The following is a 12,592-nucleotide window of genomic DNA, read 5'->3' on the forward strand; positions in this document are numbered from 1 at the left end:
CTCTAATGCACTGGGACAAAGGATGAAAAATTAAGGCTCCAGATTGAGGACTGACTGTGCATTAATGCTCTGGTTAGAAACAGGCCTGAATAAAATGTGCCTGCTGAGAGATGCCTTTGACTTCTGGTAAATCCAGGTAGATCTGGATAAATTTAGGCCCCTTTAAGCTGGGGACAGAGTGGCTGGAGAGTAGTCAGACCTCTCATTTGAAGAAAGATGTTGAGGGTGCTCTCAATTGAAGAAGAGATGTTGAGGTGCTTGAACATGTCCAGAGAAGAGCTGGTGAGGGGGGCTGGAGCAGAGCCCTGTGAGGAGAGGCTGAGGGAGCGGGGGGTGTTCAGTTTGGAGAAGAGGAGGCCTGTTTAAGGCCAAGCTGGATGGGGCGCTGGCCAGCCTGCTCTAAGTTTAGGGTGTCCCATGCCTGTGGCAAGGGGGGTTGGAACTAGATGATCCTTGTGGTCCCTTCCAACCCTGGACTGATTCTGTGATTAGGACCAAATATGAACATGGCACTGACTGCAGGGGGTTTGGAAACATAGAATCAACCAGGTTGGAAAGATCTCCCAGATCACCGAGGCCAACCTAGCACCCAGCCCTATCCAGTCATCTAGACAATGGCGCTAAGTGCCTCACCCAGGCTTTTCTTTAATACCTCCAGGGATGGACTAGATGACCTTTGGAGGTCTCTTTCAACTCAGACCACTCTATGATTCTGTGATGGAGTGAACCATAAGAGCACAAAGTGCCCTAGAAACACTTAAAATGCGTTTAAGCAATCAAAATCAAGAGAGGAAAGGAAAGCACTGGGCAAGTATTTAATGCTTTGGTACCCCAGGGAAAGCAGGAACTGCTTAGAAGAAGCCTTTGCAGTTATTTCCTTTAATTTTGTCTGAAATGAGGAATAAAACCTAAAGCCCCTGTGAGGGTCTGTGGAGTTGTGGCAGGCAGAGGATTCCAGTCAGGCAGAGGTTTCTGCTGGCTGCTTGTGCATCGGTGCCTTAAGTGGTCTCATTGGTTTCACTAAAGTTTATGCAACATCTTGACCAAAAGTAAAAAAAATACTACAAGAGGTCTTAATTACCCAAAGCTGCCTGGGAAAGAAGCCCACAAATGGTCTCTTGGAACTCAAAAGAGATCTAGAAAAGGGCAGGGTTGTGGGGGACAGTTGTCAATTCAGATTGCAGCTATTTGCACAGCAATGTCAGGGGTTGGAAAGGGCCTTGCAAGATCAGCTGGTCCATTTAGCAAAGGGCTTGTCTAATCAGGCACCGATAACTTAATTCCCTAAATCAGGGAGTCTTGATAACCTTGAAGCTAGGTCATAGAATCAACCAGGTTAGAAGAGACCTTCAAGATCATCCAGTCCAACCTATCCCCCAGCCCTATCCAGTCAACTAGACCATGGCACTAAGTTGCCTCATCCAGTCTTTTCTTGAATACCTCCAGGGATGTCTACCTTGGCAATGCTGCCCAGTTATGGCCCAAAGTGGCCTTATATCTTGATTTGGGGTCTTGGCATTGAGTACAGGTGTGGGTTTTTTTTTTATAACTGCAAAATAGGCAAATGAGTATGAACCAAATCTACTATCGCAAACTGATCTCACAGATCAGTGCTTTAAATACTCAACTCTTAGCATGTTCTGATGTTGCTATGTGACAATTGGTACCATGGCTAGTACAGATCTGTCAGACCAAAAGTCCACCACCTCTGAAAGGAGCAGGTGATGAGCATTCAAACCATCTCCCTCTTCTTTCCTGTCTCTACAGTTCACAAATTCTGCATTTCTCTTAGCACCAAGGGGTTGTGGTGATCCCAGGCTCCCCCAGCAGCACTTTTAATTCATAAGCCTTACAAGAAAGGAACTTTGAACTCTCCAGTATGAGGGTGGTGAAACTCTGGAATAGGTTGCTCAGGGAGGCTGTGGCTGCCTCCTCCCTGGGGGTGTTGAAGGCCAGGTTGGATGAGGCCTCAAGCAGCCGAGCCTAGTTGAGAGGTGTCCCTGCCCGTGGCAAGGAGGTTGGAGTAGATGATCTCTAAGGTCCCTTCCAACCTGAGTCATTCTAGAATTCTGTGATTTTAAAACAAAGAAGAAAGCAAGCAAAAGAGTACCCCAAGACAGTGAACACAAAGCTGGCTGCACTATGGTAAGGGTTAGCATTACCCCCAAAATAAAATCACCAGACTAGCTCAGAAGGTTTGGAAGCAAAATGAAGCTAATAGTCACAGCAAACTAAAATCTAAAAGCATGAATTAGAGCATATATTGGATGGAGCAAAGCTGGAGGTGGATAAGTTCAGACTGGATGTGAGGAGGAAGTTCTTCAGCACGAGAGTGGTGAGAGCCTGGAATGGGTTGCCCAGGGAGGTGTTTGAGGCCCCATGGCTGGAGGTGTTTAAGGTCAGGCTGGATGAGGCTGTGGCCAGCCTGATCAGGGTAAGATGTCCCTGCCCATGGCAGGGGGGGTGGAACTAGATGATCCTTGTAGCCCCTTTCAACCCTGACTGATTCTATGATTTTATATATGTACAAAGGTACATGTATATATATTGACAAAGTAGAGACAACACAAGGACTCACTTAAGGACCCCAAATCACCCCCCTCTGGACAAAACCAGAGGGGCTGCCATCAGCCTGCCTTTCCCCCCCTCCCTCTGCTTTACTTCCCTCTCCTGTTACCTCCCAGACAGTTTTGCTCCAGCAAGATGGTCAGGACAAAGATAAGGACTACACAGTGCAGAATTTGCAGAGATGAATGAAGATGAAAAGAGAGAGAATTGTTTATGCAACTGAATTTTATCCCCTTCAGCAAGCAAATGGAATCATATAGATTTATCTTCGTTGCTCTTTCTGCATTCCAATGGCCATTATTTACTTTTTAACCCTTATTTTTAATTCTATTTCAGGGGTATCTCTGGAAAGTCCGCATTCATTGTTTACAGTTAGAACATAAAAAACTAAGCTAAGCCTTAGACCACAACATTGCAGAAGCAGCTGACACCACCAGTTCAGAAGTAGTGTGGAGCAAGGGAGAAAGATCTCTGTCTTTCACTGGATGGGATCCTTTTGATAATTGAAATCATAGAATGTCAGGGACTGGAAGGGACCTGTAAAGCTCATCTAGTCCAAGCCCCCTGCCAGAGCAGGATCACACAGGAACACATCCAGGTGGGTCTTGAATATCTCCAGAGGGGAGACTCCACAACTCCTCTGGGCAGCCTGTACCTGTGTTCTGTCACCTTCAAAGCGAAAAAAATCCTCCTCATGTGTAAATGAAACTTCCTGTGCCTCAGCTTCCACCCATTGCCCCTTGGCCTGTCATCAGGCATCACCCAGCAGAGCCTGGCTCCAGCCTCCTGGCACTCACTCTTTACGTAAATATAAACATTAATAAGGTAACATCCTAGCAAAACCATAGCCTTGGGTGGGTGATGGGGAGTGGGGGAGAGCAAGACTTTGGAAATTCTTCATAGACTACACCACTGAGGGCAGAGATTTGAATAAAGAAAAGTGCTGCTGTGACCCTTTGCTTCCTAAACTCCCATGAGTGGGTGTTAGAAAGGAAATCACAGAATTACAGAATGGCCTGGGCTGGAAGGGACCTCCAAAGGTCATCTAGTTCAACCCCCTCTGCAGTCAGCAGGACATCCTCCTCTACAGTAGGGTTGCTCACAGACTTCTCAGCCTCATTTGAGTACCTCCAGGGATGGGGCCGCGACTGCTTCCTGAGCAACCTGTTGCAGTATTCCAGCACCCTCATGCTAAAGAACTTGTTTCTAGCATCCAGTCTAAATCTGCTCTGCTCTCATTTTCAAACCACTGCCCTCATCCGTTCTCTGCAGGCCTTTGCAAACAGTCCCTCTACAGCCTTCTTGTAGCCCCTTTCAGCTACTGGCAGGCTGCTCTTAGGTCTGCCTGGAGCCTTCTCTTCTCCAGGCCAAACAACCCCCAGCTCCCTCAGCCTGTCCTCATAGCAGAGCTACTCCAACCCCTGATCATTTTCCTGGCCTGCTCTGCACCTGCTCCTTCAGGTCCATGTCCTTCCTATATTGATAGCTCCAGAGTTGGACAGAGCACTGCAGGTGAGAACTCAGCAGAGTGAAGAGGGCAGAATCTCCTCTCTCCATCTCTGGCCATACATATTAAATGTTTAAACAATATTTACACCTTCTTGATCACAACAAAGCTGAAGTCTTCTATTCAAATATGTTAATAGAGAGATGCAGTTCAAATATTTAATATTCCTTTTGCTAAAGGTGGAGGGGCAGGCAGGAAAACAGCATTTCTTTCCGTAACAATGCCTTTAATACCTGTGAACCACACAGATCATATTTCCTCCAAATTTGGAGTTTGAGGTGGGTGGTGAGCAGGGAAAGCAGAAGCCTAAATGAGCTGCTTTTAGTTAATGTCTAAGCAAACAAAATCCTGCCTTTAGAAAAAAATGTTGGGATTGTTCAGCGTGCTCCCTATGACTCTCCTAAGCAGGCATGAGTGCCAAGAAGAGGCACAGAATCAGAGAATCATGGAATTGTTTGGTTGAAAAAGACCTCTAAGATCAAAGAGTCCAACAACCAAGCCAATACAGTCCTGGACACAGGACTCAAGATGTGGCCTGACCAGCGTTGAGTACAGCGGAAAAAATACCTCCCTTGTCCTGCTGCCCACACTATTCCTGCGCCAGGCCAGGATTTCCATTGGCTTTCTTGGCCACCTGGCACACTGCTGGCTCATGCTCAGCTACTATCTACCAGCAGCCCCTAGGTCTCTCTCTGCCTCTCTGTGCAGCTTGATGTATAGAAGAAAGAGCTCACATCATCTTCACTTCCTTCACACAACCACAGAAACATTCAGGTTTGAAAAGCCCCTCAAGATCACCAAATCCAACTGATGTCTGTACTCCGCAAGGTCCACCCTAAGCCATAATCCCAAGCACCACATCCAAACGACTTTTAAAGGCACTCAAGGTTGGGGACTCCACTGCAACCTGGGTAGCTCATTCCAATGCCTGACTACTCTTGCTGGGAATTTTTTTTCCCCAACTAGATTTGAAGAGGGAAGGGGTTAATAGTCTCCTGCTGGCTGGTGACAAACAGTGGGGCAGCTCACCAGAGGCAGATGGGATGAGAGCTAAAGAGGGCCCTGAGGCAAGCCAGGGATGATGCACCAGGACAATCTGAGGAAACTCAAGGGAAAGTCGGCACAAGAGGACAGACAGGGCCAGCCCAGTTGAAGTGCCTCTATGCAAATGCACAGAGCTTGGGCCACAAACAGGATGAATTAAGGGCCACTGTGCAGCTGGGATGCTGTGACATAGTGGCTATTACTGACACTTGGTGGGATGATTCCCATGACTGGAATGTAGGGATAGATGGGTACAAGCTCTTTAGGAAGGGCAGGCAGGGAAGGAAAGGAGAAGGCACTGCCCTCTATATCAGTGACCAGCTGGAATCAGTGGGTCCTGGTGGTTCCACCACCTGGGGAAGCATGCTGAGCTGGTTGAGAGTGTATGGGCTAAAATTAAAGGGAAGACAGGGGAGGGTGATGTTACTGTACGAGGTCTGCTACACGCCCACTGACCTACGCAGAACCAAACAGATAAAGCCCTTCAACAGGCAAATAGAAGAGGCTTCCAAGTCACAAGCCCTGGTCCTCACAGGGGATTTGCAACCGCCCTGACATCTGCTGGGAGGGACAACACAGCAAGACATTAGCAAATCCAGGATGTACCTGGATTGCATAAATCGACAACTTCCTCTTCGAAATGGTAGAGGAACCAACAAGAAAAGGTGCTATGCTGGACCTCGCTCTCACCAACAGGGAAGGATTGGTGACCAATGTGAAGCTCAGGGCTGCAGTGACATGAAGCAGTTGAATTTAAGATCCTCAGGGCAACCAGGAGGAGGTGTTCCAAGCTTACGAGCCTAGATTTTGGTGTGCAGACTTTGATTGCCTTCAGGGAATCTGCTGGCCAAAGTATCATAGGTTGAAGCCCTAGAGGGAAGAGGGGCCCAGGACTGCTGTTCAGTAGTCAAGGGATCACCTCCTGTGTGTCCCTGGAGCAATGCATACCAACAAAGAGGAAAGCAGGGAAGAATGCTAGGAGGCCTTGCCTGGCTGAACGAGGAGCTCTGGAACATGCTGTCACAACAGAACAAACTCTACAAAGGGAGTGGAAGAAAGATACAGCTAGAATAGAGGAGGTATATGAGCGAAGCCTGCCCAGCAAGCTAGAGATCTGGTTAGGAAAGCCAAGGCAGAGTTTAAATTGAATCTAGCCAGGGAGGTCAAAGGGAACACCAAGAATTTCTACAGATTATTAATGGTGAAAAGAAGCCTAGGGAAGGTGTGGCACCCACCTCAGAAAGGAAACAGTGTGAAATAGCCACAAAGTGACATGGAAAAAGGCTGAGATTCTTCAATGACTTCTCTTTAACCTCAGTCTTCACTGCAAAGGCCTCCAGCCACACTCCTGAAGTCATGGAAGATAAGGGCCCATCATAAGATAAGGTTCATGATCACCTGAAGAACCTTAAATTGTTCAAGTCCATGGGACCTGATGGAATACACCTATGGGTACTGAGAGAAACTGGCTCGTGAGGTTTGCTAAACTTCTCTCTATTCTATTTGAAAAGACTTGGCAGTCTGGTGAAGTCCTCACTGACTGGAAATGGAAGAAACATAGCTCCCATTTTGAAAAAGGGTAGGAAGGAGGAGCCAAGGAACTCCAGGCCAGTCAGTCTCACCTCTGTGCCTGGTATGATCATGCAGCAGATCCTCCTGGGGGCACTACTGAGATAGGAGAATAGTGAAGAGGTGACTGGCTACAATCCGCGTTACCATGGCTTCACCAGGGGCAAAATCCTGCCTGACAAACCTGGTGGCCTTCTATGAACAGGTCACAACATTAAGAGATGAGGGGTGAGCAACTGATGGCATTTACCTGGACCTGAGCAGGCCTTTGACACCTGCACCACATCCTGGTCTCCAAGCTGCTGACACATGGGCTCTGATGGGTGGACCATGAGATGGATAAAGAACTGGTTTGATGGCCACACCCAAAGAGTGGCTGTCAATGGCTCCATGTCCAAGCGGAGGCCAGTGACAAGTGGAGTCCCGCAGGGATCAGTCCTGGGGCCACTCTGAGTGCAGCTTCAGCAAGTTTGCTGATGACACCAAGCTGTGTGGTGCATCAGACAGGCTGGAGGGCAGGGATCCATCCAGAGAGACATTGACAGGCTGGAGGAGGGCACAAATCAACCTCATGAGGTTCAAAAGGACCAGGTGCAAGGTCCCTACTCTGGGTCAGGGCAAAGCAAGCACAAATCCAGGCTGGGCAGTGGGTGGCTGGAGAGCAGCCCTGAGGAGAGGGACTTGGGGGTGCTGCTGGACCAGAAGCTCAACATGAGCCACTAATGTGCACTTGCAGCCCACAGAGCCAGCCAGATCCTGGCCTGCATCAGGAGAAGTGTGGCCAGCAGGGCAAAGGAGGTGATTCTCCCCCTCTACTCCGCTCTGCTGAGGCCCCACCTGGAGTGGCTGCATCCAGTTCTGGAGCCACTATGACAGAGAGATGTGGAGATGCTGGAGTGTGTCCAGAGAAGGGCCACAAGGATGCTCAGAGGGCTGCAGCAGCTCTGCTATGAGGACTGAGGACAGACTGAAAGAGTTGGGGCTGTTCAGTCTGGAGAAGAGGAGGCTTCCAGGTGACCTTCTTGTGGCCACCCAGTATCTGAGGGGGGCCTACCAAAAAGCTGGGGAGGGGACACTTTAGGCTCTCAGGAAGTGACAGGGACTAGGGGGAATGGAGCAAAGCTGGATGTGGGGAGATTCAGACTGGAGGTGAGGAGGAAGTTGTTCAGCATGAGAGTGGTGAGAGCCTGGAATGGGTTGCCCATGGAGGGTGGTTGAGACCCCATTGCTGGAGGTGTTTAAGGTCAAGCTGGATGAGGCTCTGGATAGCCTCCTCTAGGTTAGGGTTGTCCCTGTCCATGGCAGGGAGGTTGGACCTAGATGATCCTTGTGGTCCCTTCCAACCCTGATGATTCTATGATTCTATGCCATTGGCTCTCTTGGCCACCTGGGCACACTGCTGGCTCATCTTCAGCTACTATCTACCAGCACCCCCAGGTCCCTCTCTGCCTGGCTGCTCTCCAGTCACCTCTGTCCCCAGCCTGTAGCACTGCTTGGGGTTGTTGTGGCCAATGTGTAAAACTCTGCACTTGGCCTTGTTCAATCTCATCCCATTGGCCTCTGCCCACCCATCAGCCTGTCGAGGTCCCCTCTGCAGGGCTCTCCTACCCTCAAGAGATGCCACACCTGCTTCTAGCTTTGTTGTTACCTGCAAACTTACTGATGCTGGACTCAATCCCCTGATCCAGACCATCAATGAAGATATTGAACAGGTCTGGGCCCAGCACCACTAGTAATAGCTGCCAAATAGTGTGGCACCCATTCAACATCGCTCTCTGGGCCTTGGCTCTCCAGACAGTTCTGACCCCATTTCAGAGTGAATCCAAGCCACAAGCTGCTAGCTTTGCCAGGAGCTTGCTGTGGCAGACTGTGTCCAAGGCTCTTTGCTAAAGTCCAGTAGACTACACCCACAGCCTTCGCAATATTTGATTATCTCCAGAGCTTCTTCTCAACAGGTTACTTGAGCTAAAAGGTGCCTGATGTTATCTTATGGGATAGGTAAGGGAAAGCTTTGTGGTATATGCTGCTTGGCTTTGTTCTATCCATGCCTTCAATTGGTCTTTAGCTTTTCATTAGTTCCTTACTAATAAAACGTACTCTTGGAGTTCCTGTGGGTGAAATGAAACAGAAAAGGGAATGAATTCAGGGTTTTTTTTGAACAGGAGAGCACAATTTGGATCAGCAAACAGTGAATAAGATGACAAAGGATTATAGAACCATTAAGTCAGGAAAATGCCCTTAAGATTATCAAGTCCAACCATAACCTATCTACCATGACCACTAAGCCATCTCCTGAAGCACCACATCTACAGCTTCCTAGAACACTTCCAGGGATGGTGACTCCGACCACTTCCCTGGGCAGCCTGCTCCAAGCCCTCACCACTCTCTCACTAAAGAAGGTTTTCCTCATGTCCAAGCTAAACTTCCCTTGGCACAACTCAAACCCATTTCCTCTCATCCTGTCACTGGTTACTGGGTAGAAGAGACCAACAATCAACCTCACTCACTACATCCTTTCAGGCAGCTGTAGAGAGCACTAAGATCTCCTCTCAGCCTGCTTTTCTTCCACACTAAACCAACCCCCAGCTCCTCAACCTGCTCCTTGTATGATGCCCTCCAGACCCCCTCCCCAGCCTTGTTGCTCTTCCTCTGGATGCCCTCCATCCTCTCAATGTCTGTCTTGTACTATGGCACTGAGAACTGATCCCAGCACTCAAGCTGTGGCCATCAGCAGGGCTGAGGTAGAGGGGCTCCTGCTGGGCACACTGTCTGTTCATGTTTGTTACCACCTGGAAGCCAGTGCAAAGGGAAGAAACAGCATCACTTCTGATGGTTAACAGCGTTTTTGACAGGCAAATTCTGATCAAGGTCTCCATTGGCTACAATAAACTTTCCAAAGCTAACTAGAGAGCAGTAGCATCCAGACTGAGCCATCTACCCTTCCTAAGCAGCCCTGAGTTTCCAGAAGTCCAAGCACAGCCAGGAAGTGCACAAATGTCTTCCCATGCACACTGAGCCTCCTACCCAGCTGAATTCACACACATCGCAAGGTGCAGGGCAGACCCACAGTAACTTAATTTCATTACTTCATTTGGAGGAACTACTTCTAGTTCTGTCCCATTTCTCTTTGTTATACCACATGCCTCATCAGGATCTCTGAGCCTTTCCAATGAGGCATAAACAAATCACTAACAAGGATGTCATGTGGCTGCCTCTCCCCTTGCATTTCCCCAGGGCCGTGTTTGCTCCTGTTTCTCCCGTGGCTCAGCTGCTTACTGCATACATTAACGTGGAAGGCTTCGTGGAACTTATCTATTTGTACTTAACAATTCATCCCACAATGAGCCCATAGAAGTCTCATCAGCCATCTGGTGTTTTTATTTCCTTCAGACTGAGAAAGCAATCAGTGGGCTTAATCCTCCTGCGAGCCATGGAAGTCAGCTTTTATTTCTCACTTTTTCTCTACAATAACTCTTACAGATCATCTGAATAGGGCAAAGGACCCTTACAAAAAAAAGAAAAGAACCCAAAACTGTGGACTCCTCAACTCTTATAGGAACCCTAATGCTAGGGTGGTTGCCAGAGCAAATGTGTGGTTGCGAGGGCCAGAAGGAAGAAAAATTCTCAAGGTATCTGGTGAAAGATCAGACATTCTGTAGGAGAATCATTTGTTTGCTCTACCCTCCAACTGATGCAATGTGTGTGTTACTGAATTTTCACAGACCCAAGGGGAAAACTGTGCTTATGTTTTATCACAAGAAAATTGAAGTGGACATGCTTTTCAGGGGAGGCAGTTGTCTGAAGAGATGATGATTGTTTACAAGTAACTCTTCAGCTAAGGTGCTGCCTGAGGCCATCCTTGCTCCTTGGCACCATCCCCAGCCTTGTGCCAGCCCAACCTGCTTGTGGGAGCAGCACAGCAACTTGGAGAGGAAACTGGAATTTACAGAATAATGCTTTGCTAAGTTGCTGTCATAGAATTGTCACAGTTGCAAGGGACCTCGAGGACCATCTAGTTCCAATCCCCCTGCCTTGGGCAGGAACACCTCACACTACATCAAGCTGTCCAGAGTCACATCCAGTCTGGCTTTAAAACATCCAGGGATGAGGTTTTCATCACCTCCCTGGGTAACATCTTCCAGTGTCCCATTACCCTTATGGTGAAGAACTAACTAACGTCTTATCTAAGCTTACCCTCCCCTAGCTTGGATCCATTCCCCCCACCTCAGCCCTATCCCTACCCAACAGCCAATAAAGTCCCTCGGCAGCTTTTCTGTAGCCCACTTTAAATACCAGAAGGCCACAATAAGGTCTTCTTGGAGCCTTCTCCTGTCCAGACTGAACAACCCCAACTCTCTCAGTCTGTCCTCACAGCGGAGGAGCTCCAGCCCTCTGATCATCCTGATAGTCTCCAGTATGTCCAGATCTTTTCCTGTAATAGAGGCTCCAGTGCTCCAGGTGGAGTCTCAGGAGAACAGTGCAAAGGGGGACAATCACCTCCCTCGACCTGCTGCCCACACTTCTCTTGATGCAGCCCAGGATAGTTAGTGATCCAAGTCTTGGCTTCTTTAATGTGTTTTGCTTGCTGGAAGATAACATATGAGACCCTGAGAATTACTTCAATGCTCCAAAGAAATCTGTCATTGTTTTTCAGAAATACATCAGGACAAACCTTAATTCAAATAACCTAGGGATACATTTTCATAGGGAAAACGGAGGGCCACAGAGGTGATTCAAGGGCTGGAGCACCTCTGCTATGAGGATAGGCTGAGGCAGCTGGGAGTGTTCAGCCTGGAGAAGAGAAGGCTCCGGAGGACCCTGAAGGGATCCTACAGGAAGGCTGCAGAGGGACTTTTCGTCAGGGTGTCTAGAGACAGGACAAGAGGGAATGGTTTGAAGCTCAGGGAGAGCAGGGTTAGACTGGAGCTTAGCAAGAAGTTCTTCAATAGAAAGGTGATGAGACTCTGGAATAGGCTGCTTGGGGAGTTGTGGCTGCTTCCTCCCTGGGAGTGTTCAAGGCCCGATTGATGAAGGCCTTGAGAAGCTGAGGCCTAGTGTAGAGGTGTCCCTTGCCCAAGTGTGAGAGGTTGGGAGTAGATGAACCCAAAGTGCCCTTTCCATCTGAGCCTTTCTGTGATTTTTATAAGAAATCTACTTAATATTAAGTATATGAAAGAAGAACTAACAAAACTTGAGAGACCTGCTGCGAAAACACTTTCACAACAGCACTGACAGAAATTGGTGGTTGGGGCCAGAATATATTTAGCGTTTTATGTCGGGTTTGAGGCTTTTTTTCTCCTTCTTCTTTTAACATCAGCATCCAGATGACCACTCACCCAGCCTGTAGGACCTTGCCCCTTTGTTGGATCGAGTGCACCATCTCTGCGAGCCTTACAGGCTCTTGAGGCACATTCCATGGAATCTCTAGATGATTTTCCCTGCATACTGGAGACTGCCACATGAATTGAAGTATTGCCTGAAGCAGAGAACAGAAAATAAACATTTTTAAGCAGTGCAAAGAATGTCGTTCTAAAAAAAAAAAGGGGGGGATACATTGAGTTGGTGTTGTACTTCAAGCAACAATGAGACATTGATTTACCTCAGAGCGTGAAAGCTGAATTTTCACTCTACAAAAATCAAACATAAACATGCATAGTGAAAAAAAAAAAAAAACCACACCAAAACCAAACATGCTTCTCTGTCAGGCATCTACATGCACTACTTTGCCTCAGATTAACCTCACTCTGACTGCAGATATTCACTTTGGTGCTCTTCAATTTGTTCCCTTTTTCTTATTAAAACCATCTAAACTTCTGTTTTGGTTTTCTTTTTCACAGGCACAATGCCTTGCAAAAGCAGCAGTTCGATACCCCATTGTGCAGGATGCAGGACTTACATCTGCTT

General features: G+C 48.0%; 1 protein-coding gene across 1 annotated transcript in view; it reads right to left on the reverse strand.

The window, feature by feature from the left end:
* The window catches only part of VWF (von Willebrand factor), a 220,778-nt gene that overhangs the window by 93,691 nt on the left and 114,495 nt on the right, over nucleotides 1-12,592 (reverse strand). Inside the window, 3 exon segments of the mRNA XM_064142874.1 lie at nucleotides 8,786-8,796; nucleotides 12,025-12,138; nucleotides 12,140-12,164. Of these exon segments, the coding sequence (XP_063998944.1) occupies nucleotides 8,786-8,796; nucleotides 12,025-12,138; nucleotides 12,140-12,164 (150 nt within the window).

The sequence above is a fragment of the Pogoniulus pusillus genome, chromosome 4 (assembly GCF_015220805.1).
Source record: "Pogoniulus pusillus isolate bPogPus1 chromosome 4, bPogPus1.pri, whole genome shotgun sequence".
Classification (NCBI taxonomy): Eukaryota; Metazoa; Chordata; class Aves; order Piciformes; family Lybiidae; genus Pogoniulus; species Pogoniulus pusillus.